Source organism: Lepisosteus platostomus, chromosome 25, assembly GCF_059453375.1.
Source record: "Lepisosteus platostomus isolate fLepPlt1 chromosome 25, fLepPlt1.hap1, whole genome shotgun sequence".
In the NCBI taxonomy this organism is placed as follows: Eukaryota; Metazoa; Chordata; class Actinopteri; order Semionotiformes; family Lepisosteidae; genus Lepisosteus; species Lepisosteus platostomus.
This window is the reverse complement of record NC_142635.1, coordinates 16721081-16744000: the sequence shown is the minus strand read 5'-3', so window position 1 is coordinate 16744000 and position 22920 is coordinate 16721081. Positions and strand designations below refer to the sequence as shown.

At 52.1% G+C, this 22920-nt stretch overlaps 1 protein-coding gene across 5 annotated transcripts in view; it reads left to right on the top strand.

Annotated features, from left to right (window-relative positions):
* The window catches only part of aplp2 (amyloid beta precursor like protein 2), a 60534-nt gene that overhangs the window by 22751 nt on the left and 14863 nt on the right, over positions 1-22920 (top strand). For 4 of the 5 annotated variants that reach the window (XM_088619925.1, XM_088619923.1, XM_088619924.1 and 1 more), the window contains exons 3-13: positions 2379-2508; positions 7442-7554; positions 8923-9140; positions 9335-9537; positions 9819-9986; positions 15378-15508; positions 15618-15692; positions 15830-15988; positions 19928-20056; positions 20935-21034; positions 22483-22647. In XM_088619925.1, the coding sequence (XP_088476051.1) occupies positions 2379-2508; positions 7442-7554; positions 8923-9140; positions 9335-9537; positions 9819-9986; positions 15378-15508; positions 15618-15692; positions 15830-15988; positions 19928-20056; positions 20935-21034; positions 22483-22647 (1591 nt within the window). The remainder of the gene's footprint in view (positions 1-2378; positions 2509-7441; positions 7555-8922; positions 9141-9334; positions 9538-9818; positions 9987-15377; positions 15509-15617; positions 15693-15829; positions 15989-19927; positions 20057-20934; positions 21035-22482; positions 22648-22920) is intronic. The other variant, XM_088619926.1, reaches the window with a different exon arrangement.

The window sequence follows — 22920 nt, the reverse complement described above, 5'->3', positions numbered from 1 at the left end:
CACGCCACGCGGGTCTTAGCCTTTCCTCCTGACCCAAGTATGATAGGATCGACAGGGCCACGGCCACAACTGGCCAGCTGACCAGCACACCCCACAGCTCTCTGCCCAGAGGCTGATCAGGTCTGTGAATCAGCCCTGCTAACTCTCCAGGAGGTCGTACCCAATACCAACTTTTAATGTTTTCATTTTCACAGCGTGGGATTCTTGGATGCGCGTTCTTGTCCACATTTTTGTGACTTGAGTTTTCATTAACACACTGTTTCAAGGGGAAAACGTTTCATTAACAGGAGGGGCAGATGGGCCGTAGGCGGCCTTTCTGACTCAGCAGTGTAGGCTGACTGACACAGAGCAGAGGAGCTGAGATCACATCCCGTCACTGCTCCCTGTCCCTGTCCCTGTCCCTGTCCCTGCGGCGGCCCGCCAGCAGGCTGTCTAAATTTCACTTCACCTGGGCGCCGAGCTGCTTCATTAAACCCTTAATGTTTCTAAAGATTGCCTAGAATAGATTCGATTGTTTTAAACTGGCTCAGTCCTAAAATGGTTGTTAATATCAGGTAGCTGTAAGACAGTAATGGCTGAAATAACTTCAAAACACTAGGTGTGTAGGGGCGGAAATCTGAAGTGAGTTCAACTAAGGCTTGTCAGATGTGTCAGGATGTGTGTAACTGTATGTGTGCTTGTCAGGGTGTGTGTGTGTAGATGTGTCAGGGTGTGTGTGTGTAGATGTGTCAGGGTGTGTGTAACAGTGTGTGTGCTTGTCAGGGTGTGTGTGTAACTGTGTGTATAGATGTGTCAGGGTGTGTGTAACAGTGTGTGTGCTTGTCAGGGTGTGTGTGTAGATGTGTCAGGGTGTGTGTAATTGTGTGTTTGTGTAGATGTGTCAGGGTGTGTGTAACAGTGTGTGTGCCTGTCAGGGTGTGTGTGTAGATGTGTCAGGGTGTGTGTAACTGTGTGTGTATAGATGTGTCAGGGTGTGTGTGTAGATGTGTCAGGGAGTGTGTAATTGTGTGTGTGTGTAGATGTGTCAGGGTGTGTGTAACTGTGTGTGTATAGATGTGTCAGGGTGTGTGTGTGTCTGTGTGCGGGACGAGCCCAGCCTGTCTCTGTGCTCCAGGTGTGTGTGTGAATTTGGCAAGCCTGCTGTCTCCCTACTTGTGCGCTCAGTGCAGTCATGCGGCTTGTGTCTCCAGCTCCGGTAGAGAATTCATGATCTCCTTCTCCCTCCCTCTCTCAGCTCCTCCCTCTCTTCCGCTGTCAGCTTCTCTCTCCTTCTCTCGCTTTATTGACATGTACAAACATTAATCACAAGTGATTACAAAATCCAACCAAGCGCTAAAGGGATTGCAGGTCCTAATCACCCACATGGCCGTAGAGTACCAATCGCTGAATGCGCTCTGGAGCTGAGCTTTCTCTCTGCTCCTCGTGTGTGTAGCATCCCTGTCAGCTCTGGGAACAGAAACGTCTGTCAGAGCCTCTTTTCACTGAAGTGTGAGCTATTCAGTCTGATAAAGAGGCTGTGTAGTGTTCTGGGACTGAACGTGTTTTCACACGTATCTGTGGTATAGTGTGGATGGATAAGGACTGGCCAAAGGTGAAGGGAGTCTGGGCTGAGCTTTCCGTCTCCCTGCTCCGTTTCAATTTCAGTTCAAGAAGCTTTATTGGCATGACCAATAAATAAATGAGTGTTGCCACAGCATATACAATTAACACAACATTTAGAGACATTTACAATACACACACATCATAATACATTTACATACAGACATAGAGATGCTCTGAAAGACAGGCTCACCGTTCCTCAGGCTGGGACAGGAGATCACATACCGGGCTGCCAGTTCAACTGAGTTCCCTCCTCCCTCTCCCGGTAGGAGAGGTGGTTGTGTGTTGTGTGTATTGTGCTGTGATGTGCTTGAGTCTGAGTTGTGATGCTCTAGCAATGCTGTCCTGAGGCTGGTTGTGTGTTGTGTGTATTGTGCTGTGGTGTGTTTGAGTCTGAGTTGTGGTGCTCTAGCAGTGCTGTCCTGAGGCTGGTTGTGTGTTGTGTGTATTGTGCTGTGGTTTGTTTGAGTCTGAGTTGTGGTGCTCTAGCAGTGCTGTCCTGAGGCTGGTTGTCTCTTTTCTTTCTCCATCACTCTCTGAAAGTAAAATCTGGACAGTGAAGAACAGTGATGTTGGCAGGATTGCATGAGCGCTACCGCAGTGATCACACGCAGCACCCTGCCATATGTCGTGTTTGGAAACCTTATGAACACAGATGAAAAATGCACAAAAAATCAATGCACGCACACACAAACCTAGGTATGCCTAGAAAATGATTCCCAAAGATGGGATCTGGCTTGGGGCCCTTGACTGACTCTCCTGCTGTCTCTCTCTTCCAGATGTACCCTGAGCTGCAGATCACCAACTACGTGGAGGCCAACCAGCCCGTCAGGATCGAGAACTGGTGCAAGAAGGGCAAGAGGCAGTGCAAAGGCCACGCCCACGCCGTGGTGCCCTACAAGTGCCTGGGTGAGAGGACCAGGGACACCGCCGCGCGGGGAGGGGACACGGGCAGCCTGCTGGCATGTGACCCTTGTGGTGGCTTCGGCTGTGACTTGTGCTGGCTCAGGGGCTACAGGAGAGGGGCTGTGTGTCGGGCAGGGGTCAGCAGAGGTCAGCAGGGCTGTCCGGGCGGGAGAGCTGAGGCTCAGGGGCCTGATGGCACTGATGTATGACTGCAGTATGTATGACAGAGCACACACACCCGAACACACTCACACTCACACACACTCACGCTCACAGATTTACACACAGCAGTCACAGCATCAGGCCCGGCTGCCATCAGCTTGTCAAGAGAAGCCGGGAAGGTTAGTTTTACTGTCTAGAGGTGTGTTAGTCTGAGCTGATCCAGGAGGGGTGGGCTTTCTGAAGCTCCCGGATGTTGGGGGTTGTATCTGCCCGCAGTTTATCTGTGCAAGAGCTGCAGTTATCTGTCTGCCAGCTCGCGCGGTTCGGCCGCACCCCCCAGCCCCCCCCCAGCGCTCACTCGCAGGATGATGGAGTGCTGGGTGTTACGAGCTGGAGGAGCCATTAGCGGCGGCGCTGAGCTGTGAAATCACCTGCCACTGGCAGAGCGCTGGGAACCGCTGACACTGCAGCCCTCCGCTCATCCGCGTGCGTCTTTCTCATGTTGCTCTTATTGAGATTCCGAGCATGCAGGAGAGCTGGTCTGGCCCACCTGTCTCCCTCTCCCTCTCGTCTTCGCTTAAACACCCTCCATCCCTCCGCCTGCCCCTGCGTCTCTCTCTCCCTCTGCACCCGTCTCACTGCCCTGCTCCCCGCTCACCCCAGTTCAGATTCAAGCAGCCTTACTGGCGTGAGCGACCAACTACAGTGTTGCCAAAGCACCTACAGACACGGACAGTCCTGACACCTCTTAGGACAGTAACACACGCCACACGCCACACGCCACACGCCACACGCCACACGGAGCCCTCTCCCACTCCCTCCCAATCCCAGGGCAGTGAGGCCAGAGCTGGAGTGATTAGCTGGAGTGGATTATCTGAGATTAATGAAATTCATTAGCTGTGTATTTCAGGCTGCTGGACCCCTCAAGCCTCCGCCAGCCCCTTTGCATCAGACACAGATTGAAGAGGCTGTAAGTGGGCAGTGTTGCAAGGATGGCTTCCCACAGCTTTCTGTGCAAGACAGATTGTGCCATTCGTATTTTCAGGGAGTCAGCAGGGAGGCGAGATCGATTCCTCCAGTGAGGCTGGAGGCCGGAGAACGATGGGATTATAATGGCGTGACGGAGACACCAAGAGAGGACAGAGACTGAGGGTCTGACATCGGGCCTGCTGTCTGAATCTGAATTGGACAGGGAGAGAAGGGACTGGGGCGGAGACAGGAGAGAGGTGGCGGTGCAGTCTGGCTGGTTTAGTCTGAGTCCTGTCTGAGGCAGCTGTGCGGAGCAGCGAGGGCCGGAGAGCTGCCCCTGTGCGTGACGAGCTGTGGATCACTCCACTGCGCTCGGCTCTTCCGCTAACTGAGCATCATGGCGTCTCTTAAATCATTTACACCAGCGAGCCAGAACAATTTCTATTTCTGAAGACCTGAGCGCTCGTAACCTGTCAGTGTTGCTCACTCCCAGAGGCCTGTGCAGGATTAAGATCACCACTAGGATGTCAAGCACACCGGGGCAAACAAATACGAACAATGACAATGACACAATAAGCAACACGCAACATAAACATAATAACATACAAGACACGATATTTACAGACAATAAAATAAATAGAGGCCTACATCCTGACCAACCAGAAAAACCCCAGACTGCTACAAAATACTCAAACTTCTGTTAACATCTACACAGGCCAACCAGAGAGAAACCAGCTCTGAATCAACAGAATACAACCTCCAGTTAAATCTCTCTGTAAAATTAGATGTACCAAAGTGAATGGGAACCTATCTCCCTATTCTAAAAACACACCCACTAACCAGAAGAGGCTGAGTTTAATAGAGGGATTCTCCATGCAGGAAATCAGTTTACTAACAGAATGGCGAGCTCTCTTATCAGGGTTCGAATGCTGAGCTCCAGTCTGGTCTTTCTGGACGATCTGGACAAGGAGCTCCTGCCTGGCACTTCTTCCTCTCTCTCCGTGTCCTCCCTTTCCCCTTCTGCTCCTTCTGCCTCTTCCCGTGTGCCCCCCTTCTTCTCTGGACCGGCCTGCTTTGCGCTGTGTTCCTGGACTGCTGCTTGACACTCGAGCATTTACCCAGAACCGAATCAAGCAGGGCTAAGCAGGGGCTTCCTTTCCGCAGTGTCTGTAAATAATTAGCGGAGAGATCTTCAAACATTTACCTGAGCCAGGTTCTTAGACACCACAGCAGTCACTCCCAACAGCCGTCACAGTGTTATGGGAAAAGTGGGCACTGGAGCCCCGAGCCGGGCCGGCTGTAAATCCCCCCGGCATTCCAGGCCTCTTGTCCCTGCGGAAGCAGTGGATTATCTGAGATTAGCGGAGGGGGGAGAAGAGGGCTGTTACGCAAGTGGCCGGGGTGGAAGATTAGCACAGGGGCCTGACAAGAAACTCATCCTTTACAGATGAGTGACTCACCTGTAGGAAGATCTGGGAGCACGCGCTGACTGACAGACATGTCTAAGCAGCAGGAGAGGTTCTCAGGTTTCACCCTGGTGCTAGCAGGACAATCCAGAGCCTTTCCCAGAAGCACAGGGGGCAGGCAGGACCGGGAGCACGAGTCTGCTCTCCACGAACAGTCGGCAAAGACTGCGCGCCTACAGGGGGAACATACAGACTCCCCACAGACAGGCTGCTTGTGGAAGAGGGCCACACTGCGCTCCCAGGTGGAGGGGAGGGGGTGTGAGGACAGTGGTGTAGCCAAGGGGGAGGGGTGACAGAGACACTGTCTGCCCAGTGCTGAGACACACAAGAGTCACAGGAAAGAGATCTCCCATCTGACCACAAGCATTTATACTTTTTAGCCCTCTCCTCTTTGTACCCTGAATGGTATTGGAGAAGGCTCAGTATATTTAGTTCACCTCTGTGTCCATGTTTCCGAGGCAGCAGCTCGGGTGTCTGTGATGAGTGACACACCATCAGCACAGTCGATTAAATGACCTTGGCTAATTGGAGAGATAGTAACAGTAACAGTCTTCTGACTGGAAGAAGTTTTGTAAGTGTATAAACTTATGGAGACTAAGAAGTACATTTAAGACTAAAATGCAGAAGCCCTTTACACAAAGGGTTGTGGGGGTTTGGAACAAGCTGTGCAGCTCAACCCCCCCCCCCCTTAAAAACTATTTTAATGCAGGTCGGTAATCAGTTGCCTGTGATCCGAGTTTCCAACTGAGCAATCGAAACAGGAACTGCCTCTTAAACCTGCCCCTGCTCGATGTCAGTGTTGCACGCTATATTCCAGCTTTTAATGGGCTCCTCAGATGTCAAAAGCAGACCGCCTCAGCCCCCTCCTCACTTGCCAGCACTTATTAAGACCCATTTCAGAGATCGTGTTGTTGCACAGCGGTGCGGGTTTCACGGGGCACAACAGAAATATTATGCTGCACACTGGCCGGCCTGCCCTGCGGTGCGGAGGAACTCTGTTTTCGCTGCTATTTAAAGATCCCCGTGTTCTCTGCCCTGTCATTTCTCAGATCTAAACAGGGCTCTCTCTTTCTCCACAGACAGGCCCCAGGATGTGGCTGTGTGGTGATACAGTGTTGCCAAAGCAATAACAATTAGTAAACGCTGACAGAGGCGGAGAACAATGACTGTATTATTGACCTAGCCTTGGAGGGGCTTGCTCGGTCCCTCCGGCTGTGACAGATCACACGCTGGGCTGCAGCTCTGTTGAATTTCCTCTCCCCTCCCCCCCACAGGACTGAGAGCTGCTCTCTGAGAGACTGAGAGCAGCTGTGGCAAACAATACTGGGGAAGAGCTTCCGAATCCTCTCGGTTATCTTCTTGCATTTTTCTCATTCATTCCTTTCCCTCCCCCCTGTCTATCTGTCCTCTTCTCTCTCTCTCTCTTCCGCCCTCCTTCTTTAAAAAGAAGCTGTGGTTTAATGTGTCCTGACCTGTAATTACAATCTGCGGGCGAGACAGAAGTAAATAAAGCTTTTTTTAAAAGAAAAAATATTTGTGAAAGTGGCCCAGGAGAGCCGCTTGCCTCTGGAGCCTGGAGCGACATGTCGCAGGGATCAGCCTGTCTGCGGTCCTCGGGGTTACAGCCCCGCAGCCTGTGGACTCGGGTTCGACTCTGTCCTGCGGAGGGGAGCTTGCTATATTTCCCTCCCACTGCCCAGACCTGTGGGCCTGGTTAACTGCTCCTGGGGGTCAGTCCAGTCAGAAGGGTGACGTTCACAAGTGCATCAGAGTGCTGTACAGGGCTGCACCTCACATCGTGGGCTACACCTCACTGATGGCCTGCCAGGGGCGTAGCACTGGGGGAGTGAGCTAACGGCGATGGCACGGGGGAGTGAGCTACTGGTGATAGCACTGAGAGTGAGCTAACGGCGATGGCACGGGGGAGTGAGCTAACGGCGATGGCACGGGGGAGTGAGCTACTGGTGATAGCACTGAGAGTGAGCTAACGGCGATGGCACGGGGGAGTGAGCTACTGGTGATAGCACTGAGAGTGAGCTAACGGCGATGGCACGGGGGAGTGAGCTACTGGTGATAGCACTGAGAGTGAGCTAACGGCGATGGCACAGTGGGAGTGAACTAATGGTGATAGCACTGAGAGTGAGCTAACGGCGATGGCACGGGGGAGTGAGCTACTGGTGATAGCACTGAGAGTGAGCTAACGGCGATGGCACTGGGGGAGTGAGCTAACGGCGATGGCACGGGGGAGTGAGCTACTGGTGATAGCACTGAGAGTGAGCTAACGGCGATGGCACTGGGGGAGTGAACTAATGGTGATAGCGCGGTGGTTGTTGTTGCAGTGGGCGAATTCGTGAGTGATGTGCTGCTGGTGCCTGAGAAGTGCAAGTTCTTCCACAAGGAGCGAATGGACATATGTGTCAGCCACCGGCAGTGGCACAGCGTGGCCAAGGAGGTAGGGCACTGTGGGATACTGTTGGGCACTTTTATCACAGTGTAGAGGAACTGTGGGGTACTCCCAGCGACAGCTTGGAGCACTGTAGGACACTAGGGTTCTCTCAGGGACACTGTAGGACACTGGGGTAGTCTCAGGGACAATGTGGGGACACTGTGGGGTACGCTCAGGGACAGTTTGGGGCACTAGGACAATGGGGTTCTCTCAGGGACAGTGTGGGACACTGGGGTACTCAGGGACAGCATGGGGCACTGTAGGACACTGGGGTACTCTGTGGGGGGCGACACTGTGGGGTACTCTTAGGGACAACTTGGGGCACTAGGACACTGGGGTACTCTCAGGGACAGTGTGGGGGCACTGTGGGTACTCTCTGGGACAGTGTGGGACACTGTAGGACACTGGGGTACTCTGTGGGGGGACTGTGGGACACTGTGGGGTACTCTTAGGGACAACTTGGGGCACTAGGACACTGGGGTACTCTCAGGGACAGTGTGGGGGCACTGTGGGTACTCTCTGGGACAGTGTGGGACACTGGGGTACTCAGGGACAGCATGGGGCACTGTAGGACACTGGGGTACTCTGTGGGGGGACTGTGGGACACTGGGGTACTCTTAAGGACAACTTGGGGCACAGTAGGACACAGGTTTTTTCAGGGACAGTGTGGGACACGGGTTCTCAGGGACAGTATGGGACACTGGGGTACTAACAGGGACAGTCGGGCACTGGGGTTCTCTCAGGGACAGTGTGGGACACTGGGGTACTCAGGGACAGCATGGGGCACTGTAGGACACTGGGGTACTCTGTGGGGGGACTGTGGGACACTGTGGGGTACTCATAGGGACAACTTGGGGCACTAGGACACTGGGGTACTCTCAGGGACAGTGTGGGGCACTGTGGGGGTTCTCTCAGAGATAGTGTGGGACACTGTGGGGTTCTCTCGGGAACACTATGGGACACTGGGATACTTTCAGGGACAGTGTGGGACACCGGGGTACTCAGGGACAGCATGGGGCACTGTAGGACACTGGGGTACTCTGTGGGGGGACTGGGACACTGGGATACTCTTAGGGACAACTTGGGGCACTGTAGGACATGGGTTTTCTCAGGGACAGTGTGGGAGACGGGTTCTCAGGGACAGTATGGGACACTGGGGTACTCTTGGGGACAGTGTGGGACACAGGGGTGCTCTCAGGGACAGTATGGGACACTGGGGTACTCTCAGGGGCACTGTGGGGTCCTGTGGATGTGGATATACAACATGCCGTGTGCCTTGAGGGGGAGGCTCTCAAGGGGAGACACAGGGTACAGGCCCTGGCCGCTGGGATCAGGGTGTGCTTTACTGTGACCTCACGCCCCTCCTGCCCGCAGGCCTGCTCCAAGGGTGGCATGGTGCTGCACACATACGGCATGCTCCTGCCCTGCGGCATCGACCGCTTCCATGGCACCGAGTACGTCTGCTGCCCCACGGCCCACCCGGGCGAGCCCGCCCCCAGCTCCCCTCTCTCCCAGGAGGAGGAGGACGAGGAGGAGGAGATAGACGATGTGGACGTGGAGGAAGAGGAGGAGGATGAAGACATCGTTGAGAGGTGTGTCAAACACTGGGACAAGTGCTTCACAGACACGGTCAGATTCCCTGGAACAGTGCTTGTAATGTTGAGTCACTAGTTAGCAAACTGAGCTGTCGCTGAGCTGCGTGGCTCCGGACGCCGACAGTGCTGGAATAGACCTGCAGGAGACATACCTGCCTGACGCCTCTCCCTCTCCCTGACCCCCCTCTCAGCGTGGCGCCCCCAGAGGAGCCCTCGCAGCAGGGAGGCGTGGAGGCACAGGAGGATGAGGAGGAGGACGAGGAGGATGAAGAAGAGCTGGACTACGTGTACGAGGATGAGGAGGGGGACAGAGACGAGGAAGAGGAGGAGCAGAAGGACACCGAGAGCACACAGGGCAGACCCGACCTTGACCGGACCTTCCAGGAGGTCAAAGGTAAGTCCACCACTGTTCCACTCTTGATAGGCTTTTATTCTGTTCCAGGACAGCTTTGAGTTTTTTTTTATTATTGTATTTGTTTTGATTTTCTATTATTATTATTATTATTATTATCATTACATATACAGCATGTGTTGATTTTCTGTTATTAAATTATTATAATCATCATCTCCATCACCACTGCTGCTCGGAGTACACAGTACCGCCAGTCAGTGAGGGCTGGCTGCTCGCCGGCGCCCCCTGTGGCGGTGTGCTCTAACCCTGTCCCGCCCCGGCAGCAGTGTGCTCCCTTGCCCCCGAGACGGGCCCGTGCCGTGCCTCCATGCCGCGCTGGCACTTCGACGTCAGGCAGAGGAGGTGTTTGCGCTTCGTGTACGGCGGCTGTGCTGGCAATCGCAACAACTTCGACACTGAGGAGTACTGCATGGAAGTGTGTAACCGCCTGAGTAAGTCACAGCCCCTGTGCGCACTCCTCCTGACACTCTCACCCCCTACACTCTTCGTGATACTCACTTCCTTCACTCCCAACTCTTCCCCACACACTTCCCACCTGCACTCACTTGACAAACTCTCACCCCCACTCACTCTCATTTTTCCTGGCACTCTTATGCCCTGTACTCACTCTTCCTGATGCACTCTTCCCCCCTACACTCTCACTCTTCTTCACACTCTTCCTGACACTTTCCCGACAGCCTCACCCCCTGCACACTTTTCCTGACAATCACTCCCTAGTCTCACTCTTCTGGACTCTCACCCCATACACTCATTTTCCCGACACCCCTACACACTTTCTTGGCACTCACCCCTCTTCCGGATACTCACTTCCTTCACTATTTCACTAAACTCTCCCACCATTCACTCTTCCTGACCCACCATCACCCCCCACACTCTTCCCCCTACACACTCACATTCTTCCTCTCACCCCCTACACTCTTTCAACATTCACCCCTACTCACTCTTCATGGCACTCACTTCCTACTCTTCTTCACTCTTACCCCTTACTCTCTTCCTCTCATCTCCTACACTCTTACTCACCGACACCCCCTAACCCCCTAAACTTTTACTGACACTCACCCCCTGTACTCTCTTCCTGACACTTACCTCCTACACACTCCAACACTCACTCCCTACTCACTCACTTTTCCAGACACCCTCACTGACACACTCGGTCTCACCCCACTCTTTCTGACACTCTCACTGAGGCACTCACCCCCCTGTTCATACTCTTCCTCTCACCCCTACACTTTCTTCCTGACACCATCACCCTGTGCACTCTCTTCCTGATAATTACTCTAGTCTCACTTCCTCTCACCCCTACTCTTCCTGACACTCAACCCCTACAATCTTTTCTTGACACTCCCTACTCTCACTCTTCCCAACACTCGCCCTGACTCCCACCCCCTACTCACTGACACTCAACCCATCTCACCCCCTACTCTTCCTGACTCACCTACTCACTCACCCCCTGCACTCTTCCCAACACTTACCTCCTACACTGACTCATCCCAACACACCCCTACTCTCACTCTCACCCACTCTTCCCAACACTCACCCCCTCTTCCTGACTTTTGCCTTCTACACTCACTCACCCCAAGTCTCACCCCCTACTCATCAACACTCACCCCCACTGAGTCACTCCTACTCACTCTTCTTGACACTCACCCCGAGTCTCACCCTACTCCCTACACTCATTCTCACCCTATTCTCTTCCCAACACGCTCACCCCGACACTCTCACCCCCTACTCAATACTCACCCCGTCTCACCCCTACTCACTCTTCCCAACTCACCCCAAGTCTCACCCCCTACACTCTCACCCCCTGCACTCTTCCTGACTTACCTCCTACTCTCCAACTCACCCCTACTCTCACCGACATTCTCACTCCGTTCTCAATACTCACCCCCTACTCAACACTCACCCCCAGAATCGAACTCCTACTCACTCTTCCCGACTCGCCCAGAGTCTCACCCTACTCACTCCCTACAATCTCACTTGACTCACTTCCTACTCTCACCGACACCCATCCCACACCAACGCTCTCCCCGAGTCACACCCCCTACTCTCTTCCTCACCCCTCACCAACTCACCCCTACACTCTCATCCCGACACTCACCATCTCACCCCTTACTCACTCTTCCCAACTCACCCCGTCTCACCCCCTACCCTGACACTCACCCCCTACAATCTCGACTCTCACCCCCTATACCAACACTCACCGAGACTCTCACTCCTACTCACCGACTCACCCCCTGCACTCTTCTGGACACCTCCTACTCACTCTCTACATTCGCACTCTCTTCCCAACTCACCCCAAGTCTCACCCCTTACACTCACTCTTCCCGACGCTCTCGCCTCCTACACTCACCGACACCCCCCGTCTCACCCCCTTCCCGACACTCAGGCTCTCATCCCCTACACTTCCTCTCACCGACACTCACCCCCTGCACTCTTCCCGACACCTCCTACACACTCTCACCGACACTCCCTACTCTCACTCATCCCAACTCTCACCCCCTACTCTTTCCAACACCAACACTCACCCCCACCGAGTCTCGCCCCCTACACTCTCACTGACACCCCCTACTCTCACTGACACACTCACTCTCACCCCCTACTCTCTCTTCCTGACACTCTCACCCCCTGGACTGACTCGTCCTGACACTCTCACCCCTGCGTGCACTCCGATACTCTCTGTAGCACTGAATCAAACACAAAGAAAGGAGCACAGCTGCTGAGTCACTTTAATGTGTCACCTGAAGGACAGAGCATGAAGCTCAGTCATTTGCTTTGCTTCTGACAGAAATTCTTAAACCTCCTGACAGCAAGCCTGTTACCACACTGCCAGTGTCCCCTAGCGTCCTGAACCGTCTCTGCTGCGTGTCTTCTCCGCGGCCTCGCCCTGTGTGGGCAAGCTACCTACCTGAGCTCACCGGCTGGAGGCCCCCAGTCTCTTCGGTGCGGAGGGCAGTGAGCGCTGCAGGACCACCCGCTGGGCCCGTGCAGGCCAGCTTCCCCTCACTGCACAGGGGGCACAGTTCACCCTTCCAGCAAGAGCAGGAAAATCCATCCACTCTTTTCCCTTTAATAATAATAAGGTCCTTACCCTCCACTCAAAGTGCAAAGTGCAGGTCATGGGGATCCCCTCCACCCCCACCAGTGTGTACCCCCACCTGGGTGATGCTCCAGTCCGCTCCCCACACACCAGCTCTCAGTGGGGAGGAGAGCAGAGCGATGAGGCCAGTTCAGAGACGGGGGTTATTAGGAGGCCATGATGGCTCCTATTCAAGCGAAATAAAAGTGAAATGTGGCCAGAATGCCAGGGTAACACCCCTACTCTTTTCGAGAAATGCTCTGTGATTTTGAATAACCATTAAGCCATACAAGTGTCCACTTGGGGAATCCAACATGCGCATGCTGGGTGCTCCAGGGAGGATTTCCAGACTGGGACCACACCTGCTGCCAGAGCGGCACAGCGTGTCCCGCAGGTTCTCATGAACCGGAAACTTTCCAGCTTGTGAAGCAGGAGACAGCCACCTCCCAGCATGCACTGCAGGGGCTCCAGAAACTTGCAGCAGAGCGACCAACTAAGACACACCACGCCAGAAGGAGGCATGTCCCTGTTACTGGACCCCTGAGTCACCTCCAGCTGTCCAACCGTTCACTGAGCCATGCAGCGACGGTCTTTTCAGCCTGTTGGCTGAGCTCATGAGCAGGACTTACTGTATTGTTACGTTTGTTTTCTTGCATTGATATTTGCAGGCCTTATCCAGGAACTCCTTCCTGGCAGCCTGTCAGAAAGATGAGGATGTTTGCCTTCTGGGAGGGGGGATTAGCAATTGCAGGGCTGTAGGACTACAGACACAGGTGGGAACACAATGACAGACACTCCCACACGCACACGCTTGGATTCCTGGACCCGTGAGCACTGATTGGCTCTCTGTTCTTTACCAGTCCAGGTTTCACTAGATAGAAACTTCTACAGGGAGAAAGCTGACCCCGGCAATCGTTTCGTCATTTTGAAGTTTAACAGAAGATGCCTTTTGGTTTATAAAACCCTACATTGTCTGTTTGACAGGGGTTACTGTACCTTTGTGAGGACATTTTCACAGAATAGTCCCCATATTTGACGTGCTCTCTGGCACACATTTTCTCTTATACAACACAATCCTGCGCAAACTCCCAGCCTCTCGCTCACATGTCCTCTTTCTCTAACCCCAGCACACTCTTAAAGGGGAACTGCAACGTTATTTTCATATTTCGAGGTTAGGAAGAATTGGCATAGATGAACGCATTTCAAACCACAATAAAAATAAAATGTACACAGTAATGTGTAGAAATTTACATCACAGAATAGACATAATTTTCAGGTCTGCGCAAAGCCATATTCTGAGATTCAGGTCGAAGCAACAATACTTCTGGTGAGGTGAAGCAGCATTGTAAACAATGGCTGGTTAATTTGTCTCTTTAATCCAATACAAATATTTCTCTCAACGTCTAGTTTTGCCAACAAATAAAACTGTTAACTCTGCATGAAGATCACGCTGGAACATTTCTGCGGTGAAGTATCTGCTGCACAACCTGTACTTACTGACTCGGACATCACATTCGTCATTAAATCGTGAGCAGGAAGGGCCGCTTTGCGTCGCAATTCTCACAAACTCTCACCCGTGGAGAGCCCAGGGGTTTGCAAAAACATGGCGACTTACAGTACTTTCACAAAGTTCATGATTTTGTGCTCATTTAGAATTTGAAAAATTCTGTGATACTGTTACCAAGATTTAATAACCGGTCTGAGATATTGGGACTGCAGTTCCCCTTTCATGCACACTCCCGCTCTCTCACACTTGCACACTCTTGCACACTCCCGCTCTCTCTCACACTTGCACACTCTTGCACACTCCCGCTCTCTCACTCTTCCTCTCGCTGTGGCTCAGCTGGCTGCTGGCTGCACTCCCCCGTGTGCCCACCTTCCTCCTGCCGTCCGGCCCTCACCCTGTCTGTCCGCCGTGTGACGCGTCAGTGTCCTCGTTTGTGCTTCACTTGTTACATCTTCGAGAGCAGCTTTCTCTCCGATCGAAGACTGTTAGTGCGTTGGCCGCATCTGTCAGCTTGTCACTCCTGTGATTTAAAGAAAATGTGGTTTCCTTGCGCATACTCACCATAACCTGTAATTGGGGGCACACATGCAGGATGGACAAAAAGAAAGATCTGTCACAAGGGGACACACTTCTGTGGGTGAATCACTGGATCAGCAGCATCTCTGAGCTTCAGTAATGATCAGAGATGATCGGAGATTTCCCTCTTGCTGGATAACTGCTGCCGGATTCTGACTGACTCAGAGGAGGCCATGTTGCAGTCTTGCGGCTGGTCCAGAAGAACATTTACTTGCCTTTGTTGAGAGCTGTCAGACCCCTAGTGTCAGGTGGTTGCTGGGCCTTAATAGTTCTCCTGTGTCTTACTGGACAGATGTGTAATTCGGGAAGAGTCGTAGATTGCAATACACAGGCCTGGCTTTCCCAGCTAGAATTCCAGCCGGCTCCTTGAGCCTGATTCTGGAATCTCGGCACAGCCACTCTGTGGACAATCCCGGCTGAAGCAGCCGTGGCTCCAGGTTTCGGATATCATGCTTGAAACACAGGGAATATTAATTTATTTCTGTTCTTTTGTCTGTGTTGGCTTTGCGGGCTTTACTTGTGCCTGACTCCCTCTGTGAGTGCTACTGTCAACTGTATTAATGAAGCTTGAATTAATTATCTGGCTGTGAAGGCCTGTGTGGCTGCCACAGAGCCTAGCCACTGCCTGTCTGACCATCCCTTCTCCCTGCGTCTGTCCGGCAGTCCCACCCACCCCCCAGCCCACTGACGACGTGGACGTGTACTTCGAGACGCCTGCCGACGACAAGGAGCACAGCCGCTTCCAAAGAGCCAAGGAGCAGCTGGAGATCCGGCACAGGCACCGCATGGAGAGGGTGAGTGGCAGCACGAGGGAGCGGGCTGGGGCAGGAGGGAGCGGGCTGGGGCACAAGCGGGAATGAAGGGCTCCTCAATCCGTGCCTTCCTCTCTCGCTTGCTCTGCAGGTCCGGAAGGAGTGGGAGGAGGCCGAGCGCCAGGCCAAGAACCTGCCCAAGGCTGAGAGACAAACGCTTATCCAGGTGTGTCCATCGCTCTCTTTGGGCACCTCTTCAGCTTCACACTGGCAGCAGTGTGTGTCCTCTGCTGTCCAGATACCTGTTCTGTGTAACCCCCCGCCTCTCTAACCCCGTCTGTCTACCCCCCTCCTCTCTCTCAGCACTTCCAGGCCATGGTAGAGTCTCTGGAGGAGGAGGCGGCCAGTGAGAAGCAGCAGCTGGTAGAGACTCACCTGGCGCGTGTGGAGGCCATGCTGAACGACCGCCGCCGCCTGGCCCTGGAGAATTACCTGGCCGCCCTGCAAGCTGACCCCCCCAGGGTGAGGCTCCGTCACGCTGACGAGACCGCTCCCCGAGGCGGCACCAACACGCCAGCTCACTGGGGTGGCAGCTGACATGGCAATCCATCGAGACCGAGGATCGAAGCAGAGGCAGGCACTGCTGTTCTGTCAAGCGCCTGACAACGGGCTGACTGACCGGTGTCTCGGGGAGACCAGGGCCGTCTCTCAATGTGCACACTTGCGGTTTCGCGCCCTGCATATGCGTGGTCCCACTCGGGTCTGCGAAGGCTCAGCGCGTCCCATTTCTAATTTGTGAAGTACGCATCGGAGCCGACTTCGCCGAGGGAAATCGCCCCCAATTCCTCGCCGAACAGAGAAGCTCTATGTTCTCACCTAGCAAAGCGAAGAGAATAAAATATGCATGTGTTAGTAAAATATCAACTTTTTTACATCATTGAAACTTTTAAAATTGCTAAAATGTTGTTCATGTAAAAAATTTCATTAGGCTACTTTAGATTCATATGTGTTCCAGGTACAAAGTGTTGACATAAAGGTAGACACTCCAGTTCGACTGATGAATATTCGTTAGTCTGCAGTGTATTTTGTATTACGTTTTTAATAGTACAAAGCTACGTTGTATTGCCAGGTTTACCTTACTTTACTTCAACCCCTTTGAATCAATCCCGATTAACATGAATGAACCCGTTATGTTTCTCGCACTGTCAGTTTTGTACTGGGACAGTCGAGATGAAATGTTTTTAATAGTACAAAGCTTTGAGTAAATAGAGTGGTATTGCCAAGTTTTTCTTCGTTTACTTCGCCCATTTCGAGTCCAGCAGCTCAACATGAATGAGCATGATGCGTACTTGTGTGCAGGGACAGACGAGATGACATTCAAACTCAGAGCGGAGAACAAAATTCTTTAAAAAATGTTATCTGCAGACGTGCACTTGGCTACTAAATAAAAAAGAAGTGAATTGGGACACGGCCTAAGTCCTTATCAGGGGCAATGCAGTACACTCAAGGGACCGCTCTCTGTCTCTCCCCCATGGCACCCTCGAGGCTCAGGGGACCGTGCTGCCCTGGACAGACACGTCACAGGCAGAACCTGGGCCTGCAGGCGGTGTTACCATCAGTGCCCCAGAGGGAATACCAGGTCATCTGCTGGCTGCCCTCCCCCTAATCACACTGTCACACTGACACATCTGCAATGAACAGGCCTTGTATGGCAATTTACTGAGCTGTCACAGGTGTCAGTTTGCTGGGAGCTGTTCTCTCCAGGCTCGACAGCACAGGCGACATTCCTCACACAGTAATGAATCAAGAGGCACCAGCTACTCCCCCCAGACCAGTGAAATGAGAGTGCCCGGCCATCAGGCGTCTTCGCTAGCTCAGAATGGCACTGCATGCCCAGTGCTTTATTGTGCAAGCTCCTCTGATGGAGCTCTTGCAGCTAATTGAAGTAATCGCGTCTTCTATTCTCTGTCTCAGGTTCTTACCGTTTTTAAACATGAACAACCCTCATGTGTCTGAGGTCTACACTTACATACGGTACCAGTCAAACGTTTTAGTACACCTGCTTGAAACCAGGTTTTTCATGCTTATCTGTGCTTTAAACTGTATAAATTTGTCTATAAACACTTAAAGTTTAATTACATGATTTGTGTACTTAGAATCTTAAGTGAAGTGCGTTGAAAACGTTCATTTTTCATTTTCAGTAAAATGAACAACCAAAGCAAGCAGATTTAAGTCTGAAGCTGAGGTTAGTTAAAAGTCAGAAATGTGTATAACATGGTGTTGGAACACTGAAAGAAATTTAAAATAGTCTTTGTTGGATGTTCTCACAGTTAACTAGCATGTTACCTCATTTACCTTTTGTCACCAATTATTGGTAAACAGATGAGGGTCCATAATGACTATAAATATAGGGAGCATGGGCAAAAGTTTGTAATTCCTGAATGAGCATGGCATAATTTGCTCAGAAAGCAAGGAAAAAAGACCGTCTATAATTACTTTAAGAAATGAAGGTTAATTTTAAGACAAATTGCAAGAACTTTGGAAGTGTCAGTAACTGCTGTTGCCAAGACTATAAACGATATGAAGAAACGGGCACACATGAGGACCAAAAAGGGTCAGCCAGGCCAAAGGTGACCTCGGAATCCGAGAATACGTTAGAGTCACAAGTCTGGGAAACTGGCGACTAACTGCCCCTGAAATACAAGCTGAGCTCAATGCAACTAGAAGTACAGATGCTTCAACATCAACTGTTCCAGAGGAGGTTGTGTGAAGCTGGCCTCAAAGGTCCAGTTTCTGTGTCTTTTGGCCCAGGCAAGTCTCTTCCTCTTTTTCTGCCCTGTTGTTTTTTTGCAGCAAGTCTTCCTGGTAAGCCAGTTTTATAGCAACCTCCTCTGAACAGTTGGTGCTGAAACATCTGGGGGTAGGCCGGAGTTGGCTTGTGAGAACTGCTATATAAGTGACAGGCTGTTGGAAGTCAGATATGTGTTTGTGTAATATCTTTACGTATATAAACAGTTATTGTAATTCTAATATTTTTCTCCGTTAACTTCACAATCCTACTATGTGTCTCTAAGGTGCACTCAGCCCACGTCTCTCACCTGTTTCTATGACCAGTCTGTCCTCTCTGGAGAATCTGGTCTGCCTGTATCTAGTTTCAATGTCCAGTCTGTTATCAATGAGACTGAACTCTCCGGACACTGAGGTCCATCTGTTTCCAGCTTCTATGTCCAGTCTATGGCCATCTGAACACCAGATAGCCAGGCCTGCCTGTCTGTTATCACTACACCTGACCTCTCTGGACAGCCAGATCTACTGGTGTCCACCACTATGGTCAGGCTGTCCAAGCTGTGATAACTGAGCCAGTCCTCTCTGGACACTTAGGTCTACCTGTGTCCTGTCTATGCTCACTGAGACTGTCCTCTCTGGACAGCCAGGTCTGCCCGTGTCAAGTTCCTATGTCCACATTGTGATGACTGAGTCTGTTCTCTGTGGACAGAGAGGTGTGCCCATCTCCAGTTTCTATGTCCAGTCTGTAGTCACCAAGTCTGTACTCTTGGGACAGCCAAAAGTCTGTCTGTGTCCAGTTTCTATGGCCAGGCTATGGTCAATGAGACTGTCCTCTCTGGAAAGCCAGGTCTACCTCTGTCCACTTTGTATGTCCAGTCTGTGGCCACTGAGCATGTCCTCTCTGGACATCCAGATCTGCCTGTGTCCAATTTCTATGTCCAATCTGTGGTCACTGAGCCTGTCCTCTCTGGAAAGCCTGGTCTGCCTCTGTTTCTATACACTGACTGAGGTCACTAAACCCGTCGTCTCTGGACAGCAAGGTCTACCTGTGTCCATTTTCTAAGGTCAGGCTGTGGTCACTGAGCCAGTCCTCTCTGGACAGCCTGGCCTGCCAGTGTCCAGTTTCAATACGCAGACTGTGGTCTCTAAGCCTGGACAGCCAGATCTGTCTGTGTCCAATATTGATATACTGGCTGTGGTTACTGAGCCTGTCCTCTCTGGAAAGCCTGATCTGCCTCCGTTTCTATACACTGACTGAGGTTCTATGTCCAGACTGTGGCCAGTGAGCTTGTACTCTATATAGCCAGGTCTGTCTATGTCCCATTTTTTTTATACAGATTGTGGTCACTAAGTCTATCCGCTGTGGACGTCCAGGTCTGCCTGTGTCCTTTTCCTAGGTCCAGTCTGTGGCCACTGAGCCTGTCCTCTCTGGACAGCCAGGTCTGCCTCTGTCCAGTTTCTATATAGACTGTGATGTCTAACCCCGTCCTCTCTGGACAACCAGGTCTGCCTGTATCCAGTTTCTCTGTCCACAGTAAGGTCACTGAGCCTATACTCTAGATATGCAGGCTTGCCTGTGTCCTGTTCCTAGGTCCAGTCTGTGGTCACCAGGCCAGTACTTTGTCAGGGTGTTCCTATGTGTTGTCTCTCACACTCCTCTCACCTCTCCTGCAGCCTCACCGTATCCTCCAGGCCCTGAAGCGCTATGTCCGAGCGGAGAACAAGGACCGCCAGCACACCGTCAGGCACTACCAGCACGTCCTGGCTGTGGACCCGGAGAAGGCAGCTCAGATGAAGTCCCAGGTCAGACAAAATCTCCACTCCGGAGTGGATCTTGGCTCCAGTCTGTTTCTGATCCAACGCTGCCATAGCCTCGTCTTTTATTTCAGCGTCTTCATTAAACTTTTTTCCGGACTCTCCCATGTCCTGGGAATGGAACACTCTGTGGGACATCAGTCATTTCATTCCAGATTAAAACCATGCTAGGGAGCGTAAACACCCAAGTAGGGTTTTTAAAAACTCCAGGAAACAGTTCCTTCCTCTGAAGTTCCTATGGTGCTTCCTTCCCCAGAATACAAGGAATCCAAAGCCTGGTGGTGCTTTGTGCATTCAGCTATATATTAACGCAAAGATCCCAGGATCTCAGCTGTTCCTCACCTGTAAATCTGCAAGGTGTGTTCTGCGATAGGCGCTGTTTAGGCAGTTATGTGCAAGCACAGTATTATAGTCATGTAATCTGAGCTCCACTACGTCCGGAGAGACATGAACGATACAGTGTGCTGCCGCTGTGCCTGGAGAGGGAGCTCGCTTGAAGACAGCTGGGCTGGAGTTCGCAGGGCTGTCATTCTCAGGCCTCTTCTCAAATATGACTGTTATTTAAATTCGGTTATTTTCATTAAATTGAAGTCAATGCACTAGTTCTCTATTATCATACAAGGGAAGGTGACTTGTGTCTTTTAGCCATACAGCCTGTAGTACGTTATGTCATGGTATAGGAGTGGACCTGGTTATGTGTGAATCTGTCAAGACTGGTGCATCTGCTGCACGTTTCACCTTCCGGTGGTGGCAGACGATACAGCGCCCTTGCCAGCCTGTGGGGTCTTGGCGGCCTACAGACCCTCTGAGTGAGCTGTGAGGTTATGGGCTCACACGTTTTTTTCCCTTCCTGTGTCCGGCCTCAGGTAATGACCCACCTGCGTGTGATCGAGGAGCGGATGAACCAGAGCCTGTCTCTGCTCTACAAGGTGCCCTACGTGGCCGAGGAGATCCAGGATGAGATCGGTGAGTCTCGGCGGACTTGAGCCGGCCAAGCGAGTCCTGGGGTGCAGCTGCAGGGTCAGACCTGTCTGCCAGTCCTGGGGAGGTGCAGTAGTGCAGCTCTGGGCTTCTGTCCATCAGCCTCTGACGGACATGGACACCGCTCCGCTCCTGCGAACAGCTGGGTGTTTTCTCTCCCAGCCCCTCGGCGGGCTCTCGCTCAGCCGTAGCTCTGCGCAGCCTGTGGGTCTAGAGTCCAGAGCCCTCAGCACTCCTGCGCACTGCCTCCCAGAGGTGCACGCGTCAGAAGAAGTATTCACCACACACGCCTCTGCATACTTTCACACTAAATTTAATCCATGTGTTACGTGTTGAGATTTCAGTTCACGGGTTACAATGAACTTGAATAGGATTACAGGGAAGTGTTGCTTTTAACTCCCTAATGTTGTGTTGATTAAAATGTAACCAGAGTCAGTAGGAATTGCTTGTAAAGACAGCACCTATTGTATGCGTGTTGGTCGATGTGTAGAGCTGCAGCCATTTTTTAAGAATATGAAGCCCTCAAACACACTTTGCGGAAGTGTAGTGCTTCCAGTTCTACGTGGATATAAATGAGTCTAAAACTAATTTAAATATAAATAACCCATATTTCTGCATAAAACAAATGTACTTTTTGGCTGCCTAGCTCAGTCGATGACAGATCTGGAGGTGGTGAAGAAGATGCAAAAGACTGGCAAACGTTGTGTTGGTTAGAATCTGAAACACACAATCATAAATAGAATTTGAGTTGAATTTAAAATTGCAGCTCAGATGCACTGATTTGGATTAGTGTTGGCGTATTTGGGCTGTAATCCTCCTTCGCGTGTTGTCAATTTTATGATCCCCTTCAACTAAAAAAAGCAGGAGGGAAAGGAAACAGAAGAAATAAATCAGATCCTGACAGCAGGCTCGCCCCCCAGACTCCGCGCGGGACTGGCAGGGAAGACGAACAGGACACGGAGCTCTGTTGCGAGTTCCTGCTGACTGCAGCGCACATGACTCTGTGACAGAGTGACTGAATGGGGACAGGAGTGTTTCTCATCTGGCCACTCAGCAGATCGGAAATAATAAGAGCTGTCCTCAGATATATACCATCTGGGCAAAGATCAGAGAGGATCTTAGTACAGCTTTTGCTAATTGGGTAGTGATTCCTCACAAAACAAGCTTCTCCTATTTGCTTTCTGTTTGCCTGTGGGTTTGTGTGCATTTGGTTGCTTCCCTTTCTCTGCCTCTCTGCACACATCTGCGTCAGTGTTGGTCTTTGTGTCTGGGTGGGGTTCATTGTGTCTGCCTGGCTGTGTGGGGGGGGTTGTCACTATACATGCAGTGGACTGGGGGTCTGGGACAAGGATATACCAGTCTCTGCCTGTGCCTCTGTCATGGAGCCTTTCTGTGTCTGCACATGTCCCAATCCACCCGCCTCACCCCCTCAGACGAGCTGCTGCAGGAGCAGAGAACAGACATGGACCAGTTCCTGTCCTCCATCTCCGAGGCCCAGGCAGATGTCACCGTGTCCTCCGAGGAGAGCGTGGAGCTTCCGGGAAAACCTTACCGCCCCATCCGGGTGACAGCGCTGGGGTCCCTGCCTGAGTCCGAGGGTGAGTGGCGCCTGGGCCCCGTCGTTTTGTGACACTTGGTCCACTTCCGGCGGTGGCGGGTTCTGATGAGCCCCAGACGCAATGCCGGGCTCTGGGTGTGCTGCATCATCCGCGGGTACTGCAGGGCTGGCAGAGCCTCGTTTCCAGTCTCCGTTTCTCTCGCGCTGCAACAAGGGGGGGTGCCACAGAGCACTGCCGGTGTCGAAACAAAAGGGGGTGACAGAAAGAAGAGTCTCAGTGGTTCAACTCTACAGGGGCTGTTCTTAGCAAAAA